The sequence below is a fragment of the Protopterus annectens genome, chromosome 14.part0 (genome assembly GCF_019279795.1).
Source record: "Protopterus annectens isolate FY-2018-M chromosome 14.part0, PAN1.0, whole genome shotgun sequence".
NCBI classification, from domain to species: domain Eukaryota; kingdom Metazoa; phylum Chordata; order Ceratodontiformes; family Protopteridae; genus Protopterus; species Protopterus annectens.
This window is the reverse complement of record NC_056748.1, coordinates 533,784,471-533,811,838: the sequence shown is the minus strand read 5'-3', so window position 1 is coordinate 533,811,838 and position 27,368 is coordinate 533,784,471. Positions and strand designations below refer to the sequence as shown.

Sequence of the window (27,368 nt, the reverse complement as noted above, 5' to 3'; positions counted from 1 at the left end):
ATATGCACTGTTTTACCCTCATTCATTGCCTTGGTGACATTCTCAAAGAAGTCCACTGAGTTCAGTAGGCATGACTTTCCTTTGGCAAAGCCAAACAAGAATGGATCCAGTGTGTGAAGGTTTCCTTTGTCGCCATTGATCATTGCCATGATAATTCTTTCCATGGCTTTGCATACAAGACTAGTCAGACTAATTAGTGTGTGGTTTCCAGGATCTGTTGATGGCCATCCCTTATGAAGAGAGATGATTGTTGCCACTCTCCATTCTTGTGACACAAGCCAGTTTTAAGATTATAGTTAAATAGTAGCTCCAGTGGCCGCGATAGGTCATGATGTTCTTTGTGTTTCACTGTTGCAGTCATCACATTTGGGTTATCTGCCTGCAGGTAGCCCTCAGCCAGCTTGAATACCAGACTCTTGGATTCCTGTGTCGAATGCTGTCTCTTCTTCCATGACGTCAGGTCGTCAGGGGTATAAAACATGCAGCCGACGCCATTACATCAGTCTTTCTTGCCGTGCGGTGCCTGAAGCAGAAGCAGTTCGCAAGTGCCGGTCGGCCGACTCCTGAAATTTTCGTTTTCGAGTTTCAGAACCAAAGTGTTCAAAAAAAGATAAGTACCCCATTGGGGATCTTTTTTCTTGCTCCGACCGATGTCAGTAAAAGTTAACAATTGTCTTAACTGTGGAAAGCAAATACCTCATACAGATTTTCATTCGTACTGCATTCCCTGCGTAGGCCCAGACCACGACGTCCCTCGCTGTCAGTTTTGTGCCTTGTTCAACCCCCGAGCTATTCATCGTTTGGCTATCTTTGCAGCAAATTATTTTGGTACTCTGTATCCGTACTCCGAAATGGCTTTGTTAAGCCATCTGACTACCGATCTTCCAAAAAAAATGTAAGGATAACAGAACTGTAACATCACCCTGAGGCAATTAAGAGAGCTTACCATATCGACATTCCTCAGTTTTCCCAGTACTGATATAGAACAAAACCAGGTGGCCTAAAAAAAACCTAACTAACAAGAAAAATATGGTATCTGTTGCCTACAAGACCTTTCTCCACACTTCTAAAACCAAGGAAAAATCAATTTTAGAAATACTGGATCATCAGCAGCTTAAAAGCCTCGATAGAACAGAAGCTTCAGGCTATTAATTATACACTTATGTATTCCTCTATAAAAACTTTACTACACACAATTTATGATTACCAATAATCTATATCTAACCCCAGTACACTTGAATAAATTTGATCCAATATCTCCACTGCATGTTCCTGTTGTTCTATCCACATGCAGATATCATGCATATTCTATGGTCTTGTAGATACTCACAGTATTTGGTGCTCACTCAAGGTTTGTCTGGAGAAAATGGGTATCATAAATCTACACTGTCCCGGAGATAGCTATTACATATCACGAGTATTTACATACCTAAATTTAAGCTCCCGTCCCTAATTATTCTCTGCCTCCTGATCAAATTCTACATTACCAAACACTGGATGGATGCCCCAAAATATCCTGAGGGACTTTAAGAATCTGGCCATTATACATTACTTCCCAAAACTGCTAATAATTAATTCCGTGGCTACATACCAGAGTTTATGGGTCTTTATCTTTATACTCTTGTCTAATGATTAATAATTATATCCTTATAGGTACTTCAACTTACCTTTTCTACTCTTGACCCCTATACCTACTCACTTATTCTTTAACATCTATCCTGCTATATTGATCTTGGAATTGTAATGGTTTGACATGTAACTCCCTCCCTTCCTGCAGGATTATATGGATGGATTAAGGAGCATTGTAGCATGACATATGTTTATCCAACATTACTTTACCAATATGTTAATGGTGTCTTTACATATGTATATATGTATATAGGTTATATTTTGATTTACTTGTACTTATCTGTGTAAGATTAATCCACTAAATATTGCAATAATGTTTATTTTTTCCTTTTTGTATCTGTAAATCAATAAAACTGTGTTTTAAAAAAAAAAATGTAAGGATAAAGACAGAGACAGACCGCATAGGTCCAAAACTGCCGACGACACTTCCGTTAAGCTAGTTGCCAGTCTGCCGGTACTCAGGTGCTTTCACAGCCCCTGATACCTGCTACTTCAGATTTGCAGTCCTCTACTGAGACCCATTTGGAGTCCGGTATGCCGCGAGCTGCTTCTTAGATTAGGGAACCTGCGGATGTCTCTACCTTGGATGGGTCTGGAGCTGCTGTGCAGGCATCGGCTTCTGAGGGTGTATTCAGGCCTACAGACTTGCATTTTAAACTGATGCCATCTTCTTCATCCAGGCCTAAAACTCACACCACGCCTAGAAAATTGACGTCCAAACCGCATGCTCAGGCCCATATGCCTAAAAAACAAATGCTTAGAATGGCTGAAGACCTTATTACCTTAATTAGGGGAAGCCAGCCTTCCCCCTCTAAGATACCTAGAACTGATTTTCCTTCTGATTCTTCTGATCAGGACTCTGATATTTCTGTTCCTTTTGATTACCAGGATTTGCCCTTATCTACCCATGAGGGTTCTGATGTTGAGGATTCCATTCCCTCTGCTTCCCCTATTTTTCTTTTGGTGAAACCTTGCACACTCTTAGGGAGTATTTCCACTGGGAAAGCCAGGATTACTCTGACTCCAAAAAGAGGCTTAGTGAATTCAACACAGGCCTTTAGCTATCCCTTCTGTTCTGGACATTGTAGATGATGCTTTCTTGGAATCTAGCCTTTTCAGACACTTTACCTCCAGCTCCCAGAAAACCTGACTGATATTACAGAGTACCTGACTCTCAAGTTCCTCTTCAAGAATCCTACTGCGGATCCAGAGACCTTTTCACAAGGACCAAAAGGCATTAAGGCTACTGCTGCAAAAAATCCAACCCCTTCTGATAGAGATTCTAGAGCCTTGAACAGATTGGGTAAGAAAGTATACACTTCTGCTACTTTGGCCATTAGGGCGTTAAATTGCCAGTTTCATATGTTAAAGTACCAGCAGCATATTATGGGACTGCTTAAACAGAAAATTATGTTGATCCTGACTGTGCTGAACACAAAGAATTACAGGATTTAATGCATTCTGCAGAACAAGTTGGTAAACATACTTTGCAATGTGGTTTTCACTCTTTAGAAACATCTTGCTGGGCTGCTGTCACTGGGTCTGTACTTGGAAGGCATGCTTGGCTTAAGGAGCAAAACTTGCCAGATCATGTTAAAGCTAAATTACTGGATGCTCCCTTAAGCCAAGACCGCCTGTATGGCAACAAAGCAGAAGTCCTCAAAAGGATGGAGGAAAAAGCTAACTGTATGCAAACTGTTAAAGATTTCCTACAAGTACAGCCTCCCAGATTTAATAGGCATTGGCCTTCAAAGAATTGGTCCTTTCCAGTCTCTTCCAGGCCTTCTCAGTCCAAACCCAGGAACAGCAGACCACCTAGGTTACAGTCTAAGGCTACGCACAAGCCTAAGCAGTGGGGGGCTCCCACTTCCAAAGCAGGGAGTAGTAAGCCACCCCCTGTGGAAAAATGACTTAACCTTAACCTTTCCAAGCCCTGCTCAACTGCCTGCTCCCCTAGGAGGAAAGCTTGCCCTGCATGCAAAAAACTGGGAACTCATTACCCAGGACAAATGGTTTTGAATATAGTTTCCCAAGGATACAGATTCCACTTCCACACCCTACCAACCCCAAGAGGTTGGCCAGACCTACCCCCAAATCAGTGGGAAGAGGCCCAACAGCATGTTCTCTCTCTTCTAAGTATCAGGGCTATTCAACCTGTCCCAGCAGAACAAAGGGGGTGAGGTTTTTATTCAAGACTTTTCCTGGTACCCAGAAAAGACAGCTCCTGGTGTCCTATCCTGGACCTCTCTATTCTAAACACCTTTCTGGTAATCCCAAAATTCAAAATGCTCACACTTCAACAGCTGCTTCCTATGCTAGGCAAAGATGCCTGGTTGGCAACCTTAGACTTAAAGGAAGCTTACCTGCACATTCCAATAAGGGAAGCTTTCAGGAAATACCTTTGCTTCAGGGCAGGCTCCATGCACGATCAGTTCTCTGCACTTCCCTTTGGCTTATCTACTGCGCCCAGGATATTCACAAAGTGTCTAGCTGCAGCCATTGCATTTTGCAGGCAGAGAAATATTCAAATATACCCATACTTGGACGATTGTTTGTTTCAGGCAGAAAGCCAGGACTTGTTATTAAAACATCTGGCATTCATAAAGTAAAGAAACTTCTAACCTCACTGGGGTACACCATAAACGAAAAGAAATCTCACCTAGTACCCTGCCAACAAATTGTATTCCTGGGAGCAAGCTTGAACACAAATTCCCAGATGGGTTTCCTCACTCCAGAGAAACAAGTTTATTTGACAACCTACTTCAAACTATTGACCACAAAGACCCAGCTATTCTGCAAGCCCTGGGTTTCATGGCCTCTTGCATTCTACTAATTCCATATGCAAGACTGCATATGAGGAAACTACAATGGTATCTAAAACGCCTATGGTGTCAACATTTTCAGGACCTGAAATCAATGATTCCTATCATTGCTTGTATAAAGAACAGAGTTCCTTTGGTGGGCAGAGACCTGCCACCCACAGCAAGAGGCTCCCTTTCACTCTACCCCCTGCCACCCAAACCCTAACAGATGCATCATGGGGGGGGGGGGCTCACTTGGCAGGGCATTGCATTCGGGGCAAATGGAACCTGAGACAGATGCACCTGCATATCAACCAAAAAGAAATGTTAGCTGTACAGAATTCCCTGACAGACTACAAAGACCGCATTCTTCCAGGACAACTATTGGTAAAGACAGACAACACCACAGTTATGTGGTACATTAACAAGCAGGGGGGAACCCACTCTTACAGTCTCTGCAGACTAGCCATGGATCTGTAGAACACAGCCTTGAGTTACCAAATGCACCTACAAGCTCAATTCCTGCCAGGCAAGCTAAATTCACTGGCAGACGACCTAAGCAGAAATCTCATGGACCCAAACGAATGGAAACTGGAGCCAAAAATATTCAACCTCTTGAGGAACAAATGGGGGACTCCAGAGGTAGACCTGTTTGCCTCCCTTCAGAACTACCAATTGGACAAATTCTGCACAAGGACTTCCCACAGTCAAGCTTGGAAAGTGAATGCCCTGTCTTTTACGTGGGAAAGCCTTTCGGTTTATGCCTCCTCTGCTTCCCCTCTCGAGGTTCTGCAAAAGATCAAACAGGACAAGCTAAGGACAATACTGATTGCACCAGACTGGCCATACCAGCACTGGTACCCCCTCTTGCGCAGTATGACACTGCTGGAACCATGGCACCTGCCTCAGAACCCTTCCCTGCTGTCCCAGCAGGCGGACCAGATTCTGCACCCTCAGCTTCAAACCCTGAACCTTGCAGCCTGGCTAATTCCTTGAGCTGTCCAATAGCATCCCTCAGTAAGCAGGTGCTAGATGTCATTCTGGAGGCAAGGAGGCCTAGTACTAGAAATTCCTATGCTGAAAAGTGGAAAAGATACTGTTCCTGGAGCCAGACAAAGGGGTTGGGCACAACGGTGCCCAGCTTACCGCATATTCTTCAGTTTGTTTGTGTCTTTCGGCTTTTCCCAGTTAGGGGTCGCCACAGTGAACTCCGATCCGCAAATGATTGGCAGTTGATTGTTACGTACCGGCTTGCCAGGCCTGTACGCCCATTCACACGTGTCTCCAGCAGAAGATGCTCTAGCTGAGAATCAAACCGGACAGCGTCTTACTGTGATGCGACAACGCTACCGCAGCACCAACACCGCGGGTCTACCACATATTCTTCAGTACGTAACAGAAATGCTCAACAAAGGCCTAACCTTCCCGTCAATTAAAATTCATGCCTCTGCCATTTCAGCACATTATAATACTGAGCAACCCCTCTTCTCTCACCCCCTGCTAAAGCAATTCTTTAGAGGGGCCAAAAATTTAAGACCCCCCTCCCCCAGGAGAGCCCCTACTCCAGCCTGGGACCTTAACTTTGCATTGGAAAAGCTCACTCTCCCTCCCTTTCAGCCAGCTGCAATTGCAGAGTTGAAATTCCTTTCTTGGAAAACAGCCTTCCTTCTAGCCATCACTTCAGCAAGAAGAATGTCTGAATTACAGGCCCTCATGGCAGCGGAGCCCTTCATTATCTTCCATGCAGACATTGTTTCCTTCAGGACCAATCCTTCCTTTTATGCCCAAGGTGGTGTCTAGTGTGGCCATTTATTTGCCTATTTTTTTTTTCCTAATCCACAAAACAAAGGGGAACAAATACTGCACTCTCTGGATGTGCACAAACAGCTTAGATTTTATTTGAACAGGACTATAAGCCTCTCAGAAAATCTGAACAGCTGCTAGTTGGCTTTGCTGCAGGGGCAGAGGGGAAGGCCATTTCAAAGCAAACCATTTCTAAATGGATGGCCCGTTGCATTAATTTCTGCTACAAGCACCATGGAAAACCTACCCCACAGGGGATAAGATCACATTCCACCAGGGCTGCAGCTACCTCTACAGCCTTTCTCAGAGGAGTCCCTACCAGAGACATCCTAGAAGCTGCTACCTGGGGCTCTGTACATAACTTCATCAAGCATTACCACATGCCTATTTTTTCTAAATCCAGAGCTGGTTTTGCCAATGCAGTGTTGCAGGGTTTAATGGCTGGCCCTAATGCTCTCTAACTTCCTCCCCCCTTCCTTAGCTTTGGGAATCAACCCAAATGTGATGACTGCAACAGTGAAACATGAAGAACATAGTCTGTACACTTACCATAAATGTAGACATTCTAGTGTATTCACTGTTGCAGTCCTGGTTACCCTCTCTCCAGCCCCCTGACTTCTCTTGGCTCTACCTTTCCTTCTTGTTTGGTGTATTTGTGTATTTGCTTTTTGATGGAGGTGTACCATAACATATAATTGCCTCCCATTGTGGGGGCACCTGACATCTGGGGCAAGAAAAACTGATGTAAAGGCATCTGCTACATGTTTTATACCCCTGACGACCTGATGTCATGGAAGAAGAGACCGCATCTGATGCAGGAATCCAAGACTCTGGTATTCAGGCTGGCTGAGGGCTACCTGCAGGCAGATAACCCAAATGTGATGACTGCAACAGTGAATACACTCTAACATCTAAATTTATGGTAAGTGTACACAACTGTACTTTTTGGACTATTCAAGAGGTATCCTGGGATGTTATCAGGGCCCACTGAGGCTGTGTTCTTGGCCTTGACGAGTGCAGCCAGGACGTTTATTTATATTTGAAGGGGTTATGTTTGTAGGTATTTCTTGGGAGTGGCTGGGGGTAAAGTTAGAAATGAATTTGTCAGCTAGCAGATTCACTGTATTGCCTGGCTCAGTGAATGTAGCACCATTAACCACCAGTTCAGCACACTGCTGTGTGTGCTGCCTTTGAGATTTGTGATATAGTTGAAGAAGGCCTTATGATTGTCTTTTGCGTGGAAGGTAATCTTGACCTCAAAATTGGATTTATTGAACTTAACCCTCTTAGCTGCCTGTTTATTTTGATGAGAGATTTCTTATCTTTATGGGAGTTACTCTTCCTCCTGATTTTAGCCATGATTTTTTTTTTTGTACTATAATTTATTTAGTCTTGGTTACCACTGGGGTGGTCTGTTTTTGGAGTTTTTAGGTTTACGTCTGGTAGGTACAGTGCCTCTATGTAGCCATTAACATGATTGCGATAAACAAGACTGCATAGGCTGCTGTATTTTATGGATTTGGAGGAGCGCTGAATAAAAGGTAGGTTGTCTTGGAATAGGTCCTAAATGTTACTGGGTTTACTGGAGTTAAGTTTGATTTCAAAGGAGACAGCTTTATGGCCAGACCACAACAGAGAGGACGTGACATTGGGGTTGGTGCAGCATTCTTCCATATTTGTGAGTATGAGGTCTAGTTGTGTTGGAATCTCTAGTGGGCATATGCGCAAACTGGCTAAGGGTTTTTGCATTAACAAAGCACAGAAGTGTCTGTGCTTGCAGATTTGAGGCTGTGTAGAGTTCCCAGTCTACAGAAGGATAATCAAAGTTTCCCATAAGTAAGATGTTAGGTTGGATGGTGAGTGTCTCCAGTAGGTTTAAGTATGCTGTATGAGTTTCAGGGGACATAGAGCGTGACCTGTAGCTTGCTAGGTTATGGTACAGGATTTTATCTATGGTGGCCTACATGTGGAGAAACTCCAGCGCATCATCCAGTATAACCAACCTAGAGGTATGCTTATTGTTGATGTATATCAAGATGCCTCCACCTTCAGTCCCCTGTATGTACCAGCTACTGGCCAAAATGCGGAAGGGACTTAAATCTTACACTGCCGGCGGTACTCTCTGCAGCTTTAAACGATGTATCCGTAACTGTACTGGGTGAGGATGGCTTGAAAGTGTTTCTGACCTATCTCAAGATACCTGTATCACTTAGCCCAAAGTCCAGGAACGGAGTGTGTGTGTGTGTGTGTGTGTGTGTGTGTGTGTGTGTGTGTGTGTGTGTGTGTGTGTCTGCTAGTTCTTCCTACCATGACTTTATGAAAGGCCCAAATATCCCCCCAACTAGTCAAGCATTTTCATAATGAATGCTGAATCTCTTTTGAAAATCCTCTCCCCTGCACAGCATCCAAACTTCATGATCAACAAGTTTACCTCTCCGTTGAGCTTACAAGATGAGCAGCGTTGAAGTTCATTACTTTTAAAGTGCACTTTTTAGTGGCCATTGCATCTGTGTTTAGGTTCTCTGAGCTTCGTATGTTGTAGATTGGTTGTCACTTAGTATGAGCCCAAGTTTTCTTCTGAAAGTGATTTCTGAACTCCTCCTGAACCAGTCTGTATATCTCCTGCTGTTCATTGTGATGGAAACCAGAGAAAATGGAGCCATTTGCTGGCTGCATGAGCAGTGCTAGCTCCGCATGAACATGGTGCAGTGCTGCTGGAAGATGGGCTAGCTTTTGTTTTCTTTGCTTCAGGGTAAGAAAGGCTCCTGCACAAGCATCCACTTTCACATTGTTTTGCCAGCTTTATTTAAATGTAGGGTCAGGCAAAGAACTACATGCTGGGTCTTGCTGCAGTTAGCCTATTCCACTTTGGAGCAACTACCTCAAGGTAATCAGAGTTTTTTGCATCGTTTCTGTTTATTGTTAGTGCATGTGTTTACCATGCTTTTTTTCACTCTCCCTCACAACTCCAGGAGTCACACTGCCCTTGGTATGAATACACTTCAGGATTCCACCTTCTAAACCTTTTTTTTTTTTTGGGACATCCTCTGTCTTCCTCTGTCTTCTTCCATCCTGTTGGTTACTGTTTGGAACATAAACAAGTAAACAAGATGTGACTAACTCTTGTTTACAGTGTAATTTTGTAATTGGGAATATGTTCATTGATATACAGTGACTATTGTTCCTGCATCCTTCTGTGGATGAATGGCCCCCTCCATTTTACCTTGGTTGGAGTTCCCTAAGCAGTGGGCATTTATTTGTATGTTACCTTTTTGTGGTGTAGCTTACAGATCTCTCCATTTTAGAATTTGCAATAAGGTACATGCTGTTGTTGAGATCGTATTGGCTGGGCTGTGGAGAATTGTAGTCATGTAGACAATGTTTCTTAATAGCATGCATCATTATGCAGCATATAGATGTCTGATTGCTGATTGTATTTTCTGTTTTTCATGTTTGGAAATTTTTGGACAACTTGCCAAATTCTGGTTGGTGAAAAGTGTGAAACCAACTAGAGATCTGCCAAGGGCAGGTATGTTTGTAGATCACTTCATATGGTAAAAATGCATCTATTAATGTTGACAGGCTTGCGTATCACTTTTTTAAGCCTTCACTTCATCAGCTCTAGAATTCTTCTCTCCTGAATGCATCCTGTCTGCTGTCAACACCCTTATTTTGTAGAGAAGCATATAACTGGGTGTTCCCTTAAAGACCAGCCCACATTTCCTCCTAAAATTTCTTTTTGAATTCTGCTTAAACCACTTCATTTGTGTTCCATGTCTTTTTCCAAAGCAGAAACCAGTGATGCACTTCACACGCTGCATCACCATTTCAGATTCATATCAAAGTAATTGAATAAGTTCCTGAAGAAGGAACAACTGTTCATCTTCTTTGGTCCAGAGATGGCAGGTGGGCATGATAACAAAATGCTAAGCTAACCCTTTCCAAACTGGTTTTCTTTTGTCATCAGGCAACTTGCATCTCATTGGTAGATGCAGTTTTCAAAGACCACTTCAGTGGGACATGGGTGTTTCAAGTTGATTCAAAAAATCTCCATTGCAGAGATATGAATGGCTTCCATTTGATCATTGGTTCATATTTTCACTAAACATTGCTTCAGCTACAACTCTTCATACTTTACCATTACAAGATTCAGCCATCTGGTCCTTTGCTTTTTACTTGTGGCTTTCAGTGGCTTTGACCTCCTAGAATATATATATTTTTCTCCATTACTGCTTACAGATCGGGATTGTCACCAACAGTCAACTCACTTAGGAATATAATGTGTTCACTGTAGCAGCTTATCTGTGATGGCATTCTCTCATCCTTCCTAATATGTGGGTGAATGAGAATGTGTGTGCGCATGTGCACAAGCATAAATATGTAAGGAAACATGTATATATTGACATGCGCACACACACACACACACACACACACACACAGATATATATATATATGTTAAGCTTTTTTTGTTGATGATTTACAGATTATCCTCATTCATTGGATAGATGGGGAATGGAGAACTGATGGTCAATGAGGCTAGATATGCTGTCAGGCCTTAAGTATGATATTATGACCAGTGCCAGTGGGAAGCTTTGGTACTTCTAGCATGTGAGCTGAAGAAAAAAAGCATCTGAGTTGGGGATTGCAGGAAAGGAAATTCCTGCATTCATCTTAGTAAAGAGAACTCTCATAGCCTGACTAATATGTTGAGTTATATCTCTTATTAATGTCACTGGACATTAAGGGTTTGTGAGAGGAGAATTTATTTAATTTGTGCTGTAACTTAACTGCATAAGCCAAGACAGTGCTCTGACATTGCCAGGTTTTGATTGATCAAACAAAATTATATGCTATCCTGATTAGTGGCTGTCTGACAGTTATAATCAGCTAGCTGTGGGAATTTCTGTGGGACTTTTTGGATCAGATCCACCAATAGCATTTTATTCATGTGCCTTTCCTTAGTAATTTTTTTTTGTAATGGTAAACTGATTCCTAACTGTTACAATTCCTTATAGAAAGAATGATGTAACATAAGATTTTTTTTTTCTCTTACAGCCAGATTTCCGGATAGCAGCTACAGGAGTGGTGCTAGAGCTTGATAAATCGATCACTATTGTAAAGAAATTAAAACTGATAGGGTACCCATTCAAAATCTTCAAGAACACAGCATTTATTAAGGTATGCACTTTGTGGAAGTGAAGTTATTTTTTCTTCACTTTGTTGTCATTAAATATATTTGGGATTGTGGCAGTGGTATGTGAAATATCAGAGCTTGAAAGATTGTGTTGTAGATTTTTTGGATATGTAGTCTGGCTAATAGGCAATAATGCTCTTGCAGATCAGATGAAGAAAAGTTTGTGCGTTACTGGAGCCAAGTGATGTAAAATATTTGATTTATTCACCTGTGTATGCAGTCACAATCCCTGCTAGTCTGGATGGCTTCAGATCCCATCTGGTTTGGTCACATCTCCTAAAAGATGCATGTCCTGAGGTTCACTGATTTGTAAAGCTACTGCCAAAACAGTAACCTTTTTCCTCCTGCGTTAGTCTTAGCATTTTACCTTCTGCTGTTGCTCTCTCTCGGTACTTCCTGTTCCTTTGAAGCCCCACAGTAACTATCACACATGTGGAGGACATGCATAGCTCTCAACCTTCCATCTCCAAAATGAGGAACATTCGCCTTCATGATGTGGAACAAATGGGCAAAATGTGGAACACATGCTAATGGCTTACTAACAACTTCAGCTAGGAGGGTCATAGGATGGTTAAAATATGCTGGTTTTACTTATAAAGAAGATCCTTTAATGAATTAGTATGATTCATTTCTATTTACCATGGATTTCACTTAAAAAAAATTCCTAACACTGAATGTGTGACTGACTCTTTCAATGTGGAACTTTGAGGAACATGAACATTTCAAGACCCCAAATGAGGTACGTTCCCGTAATGAGGTACACTTGAGAGGTATGAGGACATGTGAAAGGCCCTATTCAGTGCTGTGAACAAGGCACATTCATCTGGCTTTGTTTTTCAACTAGCTATTGCCAGATTACTGCTAAAATTCAGTTGCCATGAGTCTAAGCATATTATTCATCATCTCAGTGATTAGTTGGGAAACATCCTTAAAGGGTCATCTAGATATTGATCAGATTTTGTTCTCCCTTTACATCTTTTTTTTTTTTTAGTATGATGAGTTTTATAAAACTCTGATATGTTTAATTTAATAGTCACAAAGAAATCCAGGATCTTTAAGTGGAATAACATCATGACTTAGAATATTATGGGCAGTCTGCAGTGCCTTAGAAGTGGTGATGTGTTGTATTTTCAAAAGTTGCCCCTCTTCAGTCATGCCCTGAATTGTTTTCAGGACTAACTTCATATCCACTGAACAGTGTTATGTACTCTCTTAATTCACATTTACATTTTGATGAACTTTACTTGTATAGTTTCCTGTCTGCAGGTCTACTTTGTCTTTACATTTAAATTGCTATTATTAATGTATCGAGGGATGGCTGGACGATAGTTTGAGCTACAGCTGAGTGACTCTTCATGTGTGTCATTGTTTGGATGAGATGGTAAACCAGGATCCCATCCATTCACATTGCAGTATGTTAAAGATCCCTTGGTAATCATATCTACAGAGTAGAGAGTGTTTGCCCTTCTCCTGAGCAGATTTTTTGTCATCTGCCTTGTAAAAGAGCTATAGGGTACAGCAGGCTTGTTCAACAATATGGAGTACTTCTCTCCACTTGTGTTCAGTAAGGTTGACGTTTGGAAAATTACATCTTTATAGAACGCTTTGATAGATTTTAGCAAACTATACAACATTCAGCCAGTGTTTTACCTTGGTATTTTGGCAATACCTTGGTCCCAGAAGCTGGGTTTTTTTTATTTACCTTAGCTTGCTAACGGTTACATGGCCATCAGCAAACTTGTTTTATGTGTAGAAAACTTGTAAATGACAAAATGTGTAACAAACAGAAGATACAAGTGAACTGTATGTCAGTGTGTGACACTTTGTGCAGAGTTTTTAAATGCATCTTTTGTCACTCTTTTCATGCTATTGTAAAGTGTTTTCTTGAGAATTGTAACTAAACATTTAAGTTCACATTATAAAATATTTTTTTAATTTCAAAAACTAGTTTTATTTAAAAAGACTTTGCTGAATAGAGATCATATGGCCTGTGCAATATATACAACTGACATGTTGAGAAGTCAGTTTTGTTTCCATTGTGTTATTCCCCATTAGGGTATGTTTAATTCTCCCCTTGAAGTTGCCAAGTTCGAAGGTGCAGCAGTCCGCAGTGTAAGTGGAATACGTGGTCAAGTAAAAAAAGCTCTTCGAACTCCAGAAGGTGCATTCCGGGCAACATTTGAAGACCGTCTTCTGATGAGTGGTAACTTTTTGACATTATGGATTACATTTTAAGATGTTTTGTGTTTGTGTTTAAAACTGATGTCATGTAAAGGTTTCTAGATAAGTTTAGTGTTCGTTTCCTTTCTGAGGACTTTATTCTTTGGTTTTGCTATGTCTTTCCTGTATCCTTTTTGAATGAGTCTTTTTTTTAACCATGTCTGTCTTTGTCTTCATTTTGTGAATGTAGTACACCCTTACTGTACTTGGAGAAAATAACCAAGTCATTCAGAATTACTAGTATAATGTGGCAGTACTGGCAAGAATTTGCCTGCTGTAAATTTCTTGCGAAGGTAGCATTGTTAACTGCCACAGGTTCACAGGTGATTAATAGGTTAACAACCCCAGGGGGGTTCCTAGATGTATCTGACATGTTTTGATACCCTAGGGTTATTTTAAGGGGTAATATGTAGACTTGGGCATAGATGGTCATGCATTTACAGATTGCCTTTGTCTACTAGAGACAGGTGCCAGACTAGGTGTACATTTCCAATGACGAGCGTAGCTGAGTGCCTCAAAATTTTTTTGATTTTTCTATAAAATCACTTAGGATTATAGTCCGCCAATAAAACCAGACATCATAGTTGTCTACTTCCAGTAGACTTCCTCTTATCCGGTCTCACTGGGACTGGACCTTAGGCTGGGTAAATAGATGTCTGGTTAATCAGAAAAAGTATACAAAATACTATTTATAGTTATAAATCAGCTAGAATATGAAGTCTAAAACTCTGTTTGTCATTATTTAGCCTACAGGAGGTGGAATTGTTGTTCTCTGTCTTTTGCTAGGATTATGGCAGAAATTTGATGGCCAGTTTGATGTCTTTCCATATCACTGTTGTAGTATTCTTTACAATAGGGATCCCCTGCCAAGAACAGCCCGTCATCCGGTCAGCATACCAAAGCCTTTAGGTTGTAATGGGTATGTCGTACATCACATGTATACTCCCTATGTACAGAGTAGGGCATAAAGGTGACATCCAGACGTACCATCCTCAGAACTTTTGCCGCCAGTGTGAATGTCATCTTTAATTTTCGGTCTGAGTGCTCATTCATCTGACAGTTTCCACCGCTGTCAGATAAGTGCCCCATTCAAGTTTTTTGATTTTATCTTTGTTTTGCCTTGTTTCTGGTTGTTGATTTTCATGATATCCAGAAAGCGGAAATGACAGTGTGGGAGACAGATTCCCCATCAAGATTGTCATGAGCAATGTTTGTTCTGTTTAGGCACTTCCCACAACCATAGGTCTTGTGAGATTTGTCCCAAAGACATTGCATAGTCATCTTTCTTCACCTGTAATTTATGTAGAGAGCCAATGACTTAAACTTTTGGCCAAAGATACCATGGAAGGATCTTCCTGGCCTGAGGGTCAGCCGTCTGCAAATAAAAATACCAAGAAAGCTTGTTCTGAATTTTCGGCTGTGCCGCTTCCATCAGACATCTGTCTTGAGGCTGGTGAAAGCCCAGAGGATCATCTGGTTTCTTTCTTGGATTCCTCTACTGCGACTGCTTCTGAGGCCGGCATGGATCTGACTCCACGCACGTCCATGAAGGTATTGCAGACCTCCGCTTCAAGTGTTCAGAGGAAACCGAGGCTGGTTATTACCAAAGTGCCTAGGGGTGTTCCTTAGATATTAGTGAGGGAAGAGGTTCCAACTTCCATTACAGTGTGTCATCAGGGGTCAGAGCCTTCTAAATTTTTCAGGGCTTATGTTCCACTTAAATAGAAGCAGAAAATTAAACACAAATTGCCTGCTCCAAAAGATCCTCAGAGTGAATGTCAAAACTTCACTCAAGGCCTGTTTAATGCCCTTATGGCACTTCAGCCTGCACAGGGAGTTTCTGTTCCTGCTCGTCCTCAGTCTTCTACCCCTTTCAAGAAGCCCAGATAGCAGGATTCCTCTGGTGAGGATGCTGCTGATTCTGATGAAGTATCCCCAACATTTCTCTCAGATTCCTTTGCACTTGACTATGGTTTTGCGGAAGAAGAGTCTGTCTGTCCTGCCTCTCCTTTTGAGGAGATTTTGTTTGGTGCCACTTTTTCCAGAATGATGGAATTTTTCAAATGTGACTGTGCTCAGGTATCTGATGTTCAGAAGAGGTACTGTGAGCTTCTACAGATGGAGTCAGGCCATGTGCTGTTCCTCCTGTTCTTGCTGCCTTGCTGGATGCGTTTTCCACTACTTCTCAGACTCCTGATTCCCCAACCCCCTGCTCCCAAAAATACTGATAGGTTTTATAATGTCCAAAAAACAAAAAATAAATTCAAGTGCTCAGTATTACCACTTTATTTCACTAGTCTGGCAAGTATTCATTTTTTAGATGTTACCATGTATATGGAGGTAACTGCTGTTAAATTTAAACTATTTAGGAAACAGATAGCTGTCGGTAACTTTCTATATCCCACTAGCATGCACCCACAACATCTATTGGATTCTCTACCTTATGGAGAGTTGTAGAATTTTTGGTAATTCATTTGATCCAGAACTCCGGGAAGAGGAATTATGTAGGGTAGAGAATAGACTTGAACGGGGTTATTCTGTTGTACAAATATGTAAAGCAAAAAACTTTGAAGGGTATTATTAAGGGACCCTGGCATAAACTTAGTAATGATGGGTTATTGGCAAGTTATTTCCTTCATACTTCAACTTACTGGTTTAAAAGTCTGTGTTTGCACTTGTTTCCCATCTTTCCTGTAATTAGTCTAGTCCAGGTACAGATTTCTTGTATCCAGGACTGTTTGTAAGCTTCTGAGCCCCCCAAGCCTTTCTGTGTTGGAGGGAAGCCTTCTAGCTTATCAGTGGGAGTGGTAAGCACTAGGTAGCCTATCTATCACAAGATCCAGGTACAGATTCTTAGTTTTAGCACTTGAATTTGCTTATTCGTGCTCAGCACTTGTTCAGAACTTGTTAGCACTAAATAAGCTACAAATTACTACAGCACTCAACCTTCCTCTTTACCTAGAGGAAAACATTTTCTGTACTTAGTGTCCTCACTTGCTTAGAGAAAAACAGCTCTTATACTCACTTTCCTCACTTGTCTAGAGGAAAGTAGTTTTTTATTCGGGCTTGTCCAAGGGTCAGCTCCCAGTGTTCTCTCCTGTCTATCTGATGAATCTGGGCATCTTGGGGCAATGTAGCAATTGCCTCATGTACACAGACAACCCTCTCCTCCTACCATCCAACCCCACAACCTGTGAGAGATGCACTTATCTAGCCAAACTGGAGGTAAAGCTCTCTCCAACCAACTTGACAGTCTAGAGGAGAAGGTAAACACTTGCACCACACCACACTCCTCACATAGTCCCACTGAACCTACACCACCAAAATCCATACATAGAAAAACAAAAACATCCGCGTAGGCTCTCAATAATAATCTGCTCAAGCAACAGAGACCTCCAAAGCAGAAACGCAAGCAACCTCCACCCCCCAACACAACCCAAATGACACATAGCCCACAGACTCAGTGTACCAATAAACCACAGCCCATAAGACAAAACAACATCCCCAACACACTAGTCATAGGTGACTCTAGTCAGAGACACAGATGTCCCACTCAACAGGCTAAACAAGGAGAAGGTTACTGTCAGCTGACTGTCTGGTGCCAGGATCCGCCACATAACCCACGCACTCAGGTCACTCCACAAGAAGTACAAATATGACTCTGTCATTGTCCATGTTGGTGTGAATGACCTGCGACATACCTCCCTGGACTACATGAAGAGAGACATGGAAGAGCTCTCCGATCTTGTAGCCCAGGTAGGTATGACTCTAGCCCTGAGTAGCATCCTGCCATCGCCCAGAATGATACTGCAGTACAAGTACAAAATGATTGACTTCAGCAATTGGCTAAGCTTCTGGTGTCATTCTAAGGAGATCCAGTAGCTGTCTGCCTGGAAACGACATGGTCAACAGACCACGATGCTTTTCTAAAGATGGCCTGCACCTGTCGCCCCTGGGATTACGGATACTGGCTAAGGGTCTTGCTGCCCCTCCAATGCCTTTTTTTAGGCAAGTTTCAAATGACAAATTCACCACCGTAACAGGAACAGGCAAGCAAAAACTGAGGGTAATGCTACTCAATGCTAGAAGTCTAAATCTCAAAATGCACTTACTCGAGGCACTCCTTAAAATGGTGAACATCAATATCTGTATTATATGTACGGCATTTGGGCGTAATTTCTTCACTCGGAGCTCTAACAGAATATTTTTTGAAGTGTTGTTTGTTTTCATTTACCAGTTACTTTCGGTGAACATCGATATCTGTGCACTGACTGAGACCTGGTTCAAGGCTCTAGAGAGCACCCCTGCATTACCAGGCTATAACTCATACCACACTTTTCGGCCATCTAACCTGGACCAAAACACCAAAGGTGGAGGTGTGTCCATATTCATTAAGGATATCCACACCTCCAGGCTAGATGAGCAGCATACTGTGTCCGTGGTTATCCAAGTGCAGCTAACTTTGGGCAAAAATGCAAATTGTAGCTTGCTACAGATCCCATGCCATGCCCCAGGTTTCCCACTCCTCCTTTCTTGATGTACTGGAAAATATTAAGGTTCAACCAAACACCCTAATAATGGGCGATTTCAACTACCCCACCATTAACTGGGAAAACTACTCGTGTACCAACTCCTTCGCTCAACGCTTTCTGGAATTCATAAATTCCAATGCCCTGGATCAACTTATCCACACCCCCACCAGGGACAACAGTATCCTAGACCTAGTCACTACCAACATGAGTGACCGGTGTTCCACACCCAAAGTCATCTCCTCATTGGTCAGATCCGACCATAAGCAAATCACCCTTGATATCCGCATCCCGCCCCCACCCACCATTAAGGAAACCACGGTAAAAAATTTCTCCAAAGCCAACTTCATGCTTCTTAAGGCAGAAGTGGCGAACTTCATGACATCCATGCAGACGGACAATACAGTTACGACTGCTGAATCCTACACAAATGCACTCTATAAGCACTTACACGAGTGCATGGATCGTTCTATCCTTCAAAAAAAAGGAAGACGATCTGGTGGTCCCCTGCCTTAAACTCTACAACAGAAGGAAGAAACTATTGCAAAACAGAGTAAAATCCCAGGAGTGGAGGAGCTGCCTGGTCAGTCTCAGTAAGAAGCTGAGATCCCTTATAAGATCCTCCAAACCTAGATACAAAAACAAAATCACCACTGATTCTAAGGGCAGCCACAAAGCATTCTACAGCCATGTCAAGAATCTCAATGGCAACACCCAGATCTGCTCTGAGTTACAGTACAACGGCACAAAATTACAGAACCAACTGATATTGCCAACATCCTGGCAGATAGGTTCAGTGCTAACTTTACCCCCCTCTCACCCCCTAAAGGGCCCATATCTATACAGGAAGAATGCAGAGTCACTGTAATCACATCTATGCAGGTAAAGGCTGCACTCTCTAAAACCAAAAACACAGCATCCATGGGGACCGGACAACATCCCAGGCCGCATTTTACATGAACTTCAGAATGAACTGGCTCCCCACCTAAGCACCACATTGAGTCATAATCTCACATCAGGCTTTGTGCCCACTGAATGGCGTACAGCAACAGTTATCCGACTCCACAAAGGGGGAGCCACAACTGATCCTGGGAACTATCACCCTATTAGCTTGACAAGCCTAGTCTGCAAGGCCATGGAACACTTCATCATGGAACTCGTAAACAAAGACATTGGTAACCTCCAAACTCTGGACCCCACCCAGTTCAGGTTTGTGAAAGGCAGATCATGCCTTCTGAACCTGATCAACTTCTTTGAGGCAGTCACTAAAGCCGTAGACAAGGGTAAGGTGGTTCACACAGTCTATCTTGACCTCACCAAGACTTTCGACACCATCCCTCATTCTGGAATTATAGCTAAACTCACTAAACTAGGTATAAATCCCTATGTCACAAGATGGTTTGCCAACTGGCTCTCTGGCAAGAACCCACACTGTAAAAGTTGCAGACTCCAAATCTGACTTCAAACCAGTGACAAGTGGAGTACTACAGGGTTCAGTCCTGGGACTTCTCCTGTTTGGTATCTACTTCTCTGAAATACAGGCTAACAGCGAAGATGCCTGGCTAACGAAGTTCGCAGATGACTGCAAACTAGGAGCCATAGTAGAGTCCCCAGATGATGTGGATGTCCTACAGAAAGGCCTCACTGAAACAGATGCGTGGTGTCAGAGGTATGGCCTCAAGCTCAATGCCAAAAAGTGCATTATCATCCCCTTTGGTAAAAATTCTGTTCCCATAAACTACCACGTAAACAGCAGTCTACCTAATGCCAAATGTGTGAGAAGCGACCTTAGGACCCAGGTGGACAGTAGTCTCTCCTTTGATAATCACATCGCCACAGTAGTCAGGAAATCCTTCTGTGTGGCACACCTCATCACAAAAGGGTTTTCATCCAGGAAAAAAAGAGGTCATTGTTCCCCTCTATTCAGCACTCATTAGACCCATTATAGAGTACAATGCCCCTTTTGGAATGTACCTCACAAGACATCTGCAGCATCTGGAAAGGCCACAGAAGTACCTCACAAAGATGATTACTGGTCTCAAACAGATGCCCTACACTGACCATCTCAAAAAACTCCAGCTTTACTCTGTAGCATATCGCTTACTCCGAGGAGATCTCTGCCTAACATATAAAGCTATGTTAAACCCAGAGCTGTTGGACATGCTACACCTAAAGAAATCCCAATCCCTCTGAGCTACACGCTCTAGGGAACCTAAACTTTGTCACCTCAGTAAACGGGACATGCTCGAGGGATAGATTCCTGACCCAGAGACTTCCTGTACTCTGGAACAAGCTACCCATCTATGTCAAGCAAAGTTCCTCATTAGCACTCAAGAAAAATTCTTGATGAGTGGATGGGAAATAGGAAATACACCCCGGGGATCACTTCTGTGGCTCTGCTCGACAGGGGCACAGGAAATTAACTTTCTTGGGTGGCGTAAGCCAGGGAACCTTGTTAGCTAGGCTTACTTAGGCCCCTGGGCCAATAGCATAGTACCTACACATGAACCTATATGTTATGCTTTATTAAAGGAGTAACAATCTAAAGGAGATCTTAAATTATGCATACAAACCACAGCATGTGTTGAGTGAACACATTAGAATGTTTCCATGCACTTTTTGTAAGGTGTGGTCTACAGTAGAGTCTTAGTGGCACTACAATTAAAGGAAAGAATATGTGGCTAATGTTATGTTTAATTGTGCATCGAAGGGAGTTGTATATATTGTATGGTGCAGTTTGATGTGTGTGTCAGACAAAAAAAAACTTAAAACGCAAGGTTAAGGTTCGAATATTGGAACATCTAGGTGATACTAGCAACCAAAATCTAAAAAGTCTTGTTGCAGAACATTACATTAAAGAACATGGGGGTTGAGCTGCAGGTTTTTCTTCATGTGTGTTAGCACAACCTTATTTGCCTAGGGGAGGTGATTATCCTAGTAAACTAACCGAATTGGCGAAGTTTATACTAAATTATAAGACATTATTCCCTGGAGGGCTTAATCGGGATGTGAATATTTAGATGTTGCAGTTACTATTTTAACAGGTTATTGTAATTAATGTCTTCAAAGTATATATTTTTAATTTAGAATTATATTTAATTAAATTAAGTGTTCAGTTGATTGAGTTTGTACCTGTATAAAAGGAATGTATGTGCACTTTAAATTTAATCCTGTGAAGGTGAATGGCCAAGGTACCAGATTGCTGAAATAGTGTTGATATCGAGCAGTTGAACTTATTCATTTATTTTTTGAAGTTCTGAGTTCTTTTGTTTTTTATTATAGGTTTTATAAAGTGTCTAATGACTGCAGGTTTCTTTATAAATGTCCCTCTGCTGACCCTTCTGTGGTGTCAGTTGCTTCTGATAAGATCTCCAAATTGTTGCCGTCCACTATGTTGCTTCCATCTGATAAGGACAGCAGAACCATGGAGAGGCTAGATACCCTTGCCTTTAGAGCTGTTAACTATCAGACACATATGACCAGATATGTCAGGCTAGTTCAGATCTACCTGACTCTGAGGGGAAGGCCTCTGCTCTTGCCTCAGTAGGGATGTCCTCCCAAGTAGCTCACCATTCCATTAAATGCAGCTGTTTCATCTAGGGCTGTTGCTTTTGGATCTCTTTTGAGTTAGGTATTCTTGGCTCAGACTTCAGCCTTTGCCTGATGATATCAAGGCTAAACTGACTGGTGCTGCTGCTGTGGAGTTTAAGCCCTGCAAGAAAACGGCAAGGCCTTACAGGAGTTGAAGCATATTTTTGTTTCCCCTGTACCCAGGTTTCAGAGGAATTATCCTAACAACCAAGCCTTTGTCTATGGACAGTCGTGCTCACCCATAGATAAAAAGAGTAGTAGATTGACTCCCCCTGCTAAGGCTATATAAACTTCTTTTACTCAGAAGCCTACTTTTCCTGACAGACCAGGTGCTGTCTTTGCCCTTTTTTCTCAGTCACATTCCTCTTTCATTGTGTCTTTCTCTGTCCTTTCTTTTCGCCAGGGTTATTACATGGTGTGGAAATCCCCCCCCCCCCCCTTTTTGGGCATTCCTCAGCCTTCTCTGGAACAAATGCCCTTTTTTCTAGAGGTGCTTCAGAGCCTGTTGGTTCAAGGAACCATTCAAGAAGTTCAGACTCCTCAAAGGGGGAGGGGTTTTTATTCCAGAATGTTTTTAGTCCCCAGGAAAGAAGGCACCTGGAGACCCTTTCTGGATCTTTCTCAACTAAGCACATTTTTGAAGTGCCTTCAAACCTTGTTTGTTCTGCTAGTCCTTCAGGCTTTTCTAGTTTCCCTAGATCTCAAGGATGGTTATCTACACATTCCTATTCATCCCCTTTTCAGGAAGTTTTTATGTCTCTATTGCTTCCTGGGATTGTCAGTTCTCTGCTTTGACCTTTGGTGTCTGTACTGCCACAAGAGTCTTCAGCAAATGCTTTGCTGCTGTGATTGCTTTTTGCAGGTTAAATTAATACAAGTCTTTCCTTACCTGGATGACCTTATTCAGGCCTCCTGTCTAGAGATTTTACTTTAGCACTTACACTTTGCTATTTCTGTCCTGCAAAGCCTGCGGTAATCATTCCTGACTCTTTCTCAGCATCATGTTTCTCTAGGATACAGGCTCTAGACTGTTCCACTGCTGGCATTTCTGCCTCCTCCCAAGGCTTTAACTCTAATTTCTTTCTTTCAGTCCCTTCTTCCTCTGGCCTCAATTACAATCAGGGAGTTTTTGAGGGCTTTGGGTCACTTGAGACAGCAGAAGTGGTTTCTATAGTCAGTTTGTCTTCAACATTCCCATCTTTTAAGATTTTCTAGTCCCTCTACTTAAGTTCATGGGATGATACTAGGCTATTGGCCCAGAGGCCCTTATAAAGCCTAGCCTGGAAGTTGGGACCCCCTTTGTTTTTCTTGGAAGGGGATGTTTCTTTATGCTTTCCCTCCCCTTCCTTTCATTCCAAAAGTCCGGTTCAAAATGCAACAGGATCTGGCAAAATCTTGCCGGTGACTCCCATTTGGCCCAGATAACATTGGTTCCCTCTTCTGCATCTTACCAAGGGCAGTCATCATAAGTTAGCAAACATGGTGGACCTACTCACAAAAGGCAAGGGATCTCTCATCCTTCCCCACCTGTCCAGACTTCAGCTGACTTTGTGGGTGAATGGGTTTTGATCCCCCACAGATACCTTTTTTCTGTTGATGTGCTTTGAGTCCTGCAGGAGGCTAGGAAACCCACTACTAGGAAATCCTGCTTGTCCAAATGGAAGAGTTTTTCTGTTGATTGTCTTTCTCGTAACCTGGAGTCACTTACTGTGGATATTCCATGCCTTAAGCCGGAACTTCAGTGGTGGAGTCATCAGAAGTCTGTCAACCCAGGGCTTTGTTTTCAACCTCCAGTCTCCTTTCAGGAATTTTTCAAGATGCTTCGGACATGGGATGGTGGAGGGCCTCCTTCGGCCTTCTCAAGGTGCAGGGCCTTTGATCCCTTTGACAAAAGTAAGACCACATCACTGTAAAGATGAAACCTCTTCTGCTAGCTCTTCAGACTTTTCATTCACTTTTCTTTCCAGGGCCCTCCAAGATTCTCACAGACAATACCACAGTGACATGGTGTGTCAACAAGCAAGGGGGGACATAGTCTTTTCTCCTATGCAGGTTAGTGATCTAGCTATCCAGTATCAGATGACCCTTCAGGCAGATGTTCTTTGTGTTTCACTGTTGCAGTCATTACATTTGGGGTAATCTGCTGGCATTGCCCTCAGTCGGTCTGACTAACAAAGTCTTGGGTCCTGCATCGGTTGCTGTCTCCTCTTCCATGACGTCTAGTCGTCAGGGGTATAAAACATGCAGCCGACACCATTTTAATCAGTCTTTCTTGCAGCGCAGTGCCCGAAGCAGAAGCAGTTCACAAGTGCCAGTCGTCCGACTCCTGAAATTTTCATTTTCGAGTTTCAGAACCGAAGTCTTCAAACTAAAGCTAAAACTAGTGCTGCATTGTGATTGGAAAAAAACATGATAGTGGTTATAAAAGTGAAATACCTGTGCAAACTAATAAAACATATTTTCCATTCGCCAACAATCAGGGGTTAAAAAGAACAGTTATTCCCATTGCAGACACTGTGAAGTACCAAGATTACTTTCTTGACTGTTCTTTTCCAGTAGAACATAATGTAAGCCTTCTCAGTGTTATGTTTGATAAAGCAGTGACCATGATTGTTTAAGATTTAGAGTTGAGCATTAGTAAGAGTGATTTTAAGGGTTCATAGGCAGACCTCTCAAATGTACCTGTTTTGTAGGTAATTACCTATTTTCAGTTCTCCTTTACCCTTGCACGCAATGCACCTGTTTTTAGAGGTATAGCCTTACTTCCAAGCTTGATTTACTTCATCACTTATACCTCATCACATAATTTTCCTCTTCAGACTTGGTGTTTGAAGCTCCTTATAGGGTCATAGGTGTGTACTAGGCTAATGGCCCTGGGGCCTAGCTATAGGATTACCTTGGCATAGTGCCACCCGTCCTTAGTTCCCAGTGCCTCTGTCGAGTAGAGCCACTGGAGTTATCCCGGGGCCGAATTTTCTGTTTCCCATCCACTCATCAAGATTTCTTTTCGAGGGTCAGCGAGGTGCTCTCGTTGATATGTATGGGAAGTCTACGGCATAGCATGGGCAGCCTCTGGGTTATGAACCTGTCCCTCCAGCATGTTCTGTTAATTGTGGTAATGAGGTTGAGGTCTCTGGAGTGTGTGCTGCGGAGGGATTGGGATTTCTTTAGATGTAGCATTTCTAACAGAGCTGGGTCAGACATGGTTTTGTAAGTCAAGCAGAGATCGCCTCTGAGTAGGCGATATGAGACAAAGAATAGTTGGAGTTTTTTTAATCTGTCCATATAGGACAAGTGTTTAAGGCCTAGGATCCTCTTTGTGAGGTACTTTTGTGGCCTCTCCAGTTGTTGCAGGTGTCTAGTGAGGTACGTGCCAAGTGGGGCATAGTACTCTGGCCTATTGAGGGAAGAGTAGAGGGAGACAATGACCTCTTTCTTCCTGGTTGCAAAACCCGTAGTAATGAGATGTGCCACATAGAAGGACTTTCTGACATGATTTGACTATTACTTCATATATTTCCTGCCAGTACTTGGTTCTGCTAGCCATTTCTTTATGATTTTGACCTGCAAAATATTTTTTGTTTGGGTGCTTTCCTTTTGCTGGGAAAAGTATTATGATTTGTTACAGTTAGATATTCCGCAGCCTGCAGCTGTCCCTCCTGTTTTATCACCTGTAGATGATGTTTTCTTAACAGCTTGCAGCCTGCTGACAGTCAGCCTCTTGCTGCAAAAAGTACCTTCGACCCATAACTATCTGATGTCCTTCCATATCACTGTTGTAGTATTCATTACATTAGGGATTCCTTGCCTAGTGCAGCCTGACGTGTGGCCAGTTTACTGAAGTCTTAGGTTACTTTAAGGTATGCTGTACATCACACACATGCTCTTCACATAGTGTAGGGCATAAAGGTGACATCAGGACGTACCATCCTCAGAACAACTTTGCCTCCAGTTCGAACGGCATCTCTTGATCATTGGTCTGAACACCTACATTCCTTTGCTGTTTTTTGAGCTGTTGCAGATAGGTGCCCTTTTGGGGTTTCTTTTTTACTTGTGTTTTTGGTTGCTTGTGAGGTTTCTTCTCATTCAGGAAGGGTTAATGCCAGTGTTGGAGACAGATTCCCCATAAAGACAGTCATGAACAGTGTCTGTTTTGCCTTGGTACCTCACACAACCATACATCCTGTTCTATCTGTCAGGCTTTTGTACCTAAACCTTTGTGTAGTAGACTTTTTTCTTTGGTGCTGTATCTTGAGAATTGGGGACTTAAACTTCTCGCAAAAGATACTATGGAGGGACCTTCCCACCCCGAGGGACAGCCGTCAGGGAAGAAGAAAGACTAACAAGCCTAGGCCGGAATCTTCCTCTGTTCAGCCCGCACCAGACGTTTCTTCTGAGGTAAGTGAATGTCCCGAGGTTCATCTAGCTTTGTTGTCGGATTCTTCTGCCACAGCTTGGTTGGAGGTCGGCGGGGATCCAACTTAAAGCACGTCCGAGGAGGCCTTGCAGACGTCCATTTCAGAACCACGGTTGATCATTTCCAAGGGGCCTAGGGGTGTTCCTCAGATTTTAGTCAGAGAAGAAGATGATCTTCGTGTTTCACTGTTGCAGTCATCACATTTGGATTATCCCTGCCAGGGTAGCCCTCGGCCCGAATACCAGAGGCTTAGTATTTCTGTGTCGATTGCCGTCGCTTCAGGACTGACATCGTCGTCAGTAGTATAAAGTAAGGCAGCCAATGCCATTACACCAGTCTTTCTTGCCGAGGAGCCCAAAGCAGAAGCAGTTCGCATGAGTGCCAGTTTGCTGCTACCGGGGTTTTCATTTTCCGAATTGAAGTTGAAGTCTTCTAAAGCTAAGTACCCCGTTGGGGATCCTTTTTTCTTGCTCTAACCAATGTCAGAAAAAGTTAACAATTGTCTCGCCTGTGGAAAGCAAATACCACACCGAGACTTTCATTCTTATGGCATCATTTGCTTAGGCCCAGACCACGACGTCCCCCGCTGTCACTTTTGTGCTTTGTTCAATGCCAGAACTATACATCGTCAGGCCCTTATTGTAGCTAGATATTTTTGCTCTCAGTCCTCTAGTTCCAATATGGCTTCAGTAAGCCATCCGACATCAGATCTTCTGAAAAAAACGTAAGGATAAAGACAGAGACAGACCGCACAGGTCCAAACCTACCGATGACATTTCCGTTAAGCTAGTCGTCAGTTCTCCGGTCCTCCATGAGGTGCTTTCGCAGCCCCTGATGCCCGCTTCTGTGGATTCACAGGCCGCTACCGAGAGCCACAAAACTCTTCATCGACTAAGGATCCTGCAGTTGTCTCTACCTTGGATGGGTCCGGAGCTGCTGAGCAGGCACCAGCTTCCAAGGAAGTACTTCGCACTACTGATTCTCGACACAAACCGACGACTTTTGCGTCTTCTTTTCTTTCGAAAACTACAGTTTCTAAGGCCCAGGGTATGAACCACACCCAAGAAAACGACTACCCCATCTCAGTCATCTGCTTCCTTGCCTCAGTCTCAGATGCTTAAAATGGTGGAAGACCTTAATAATGTTGATCGGAGAAGCCAAGCTACCCCTTCCAAAAGAAAGAG

The 27,368-nt window shown here is 42.8% G+C and overlaps 1 protein-coding gene across 1 annotated transcript in view; it reads left to right on the top strand.

Annotated features, from left to right (window-relative positions):
• Positions 1-27,368, top strand: part of BMS1 (BMS1 ribosome biogenesis factor) — a gene marked incomplete in the record, with an annotated part of 1,196,647 nt that overhangs the window by 970,481 nt on the left and 198,798 nt on the right. Inside the window, 2 exon segments of the mRNA XM_044056283.1 lie at positions 11,289-11,411; positions 13,483-13,630. Coding sequence (XP_043912218.1) covers positions 11,289-11,411; positions 13,483-13,630 — 271 coding nt within the window.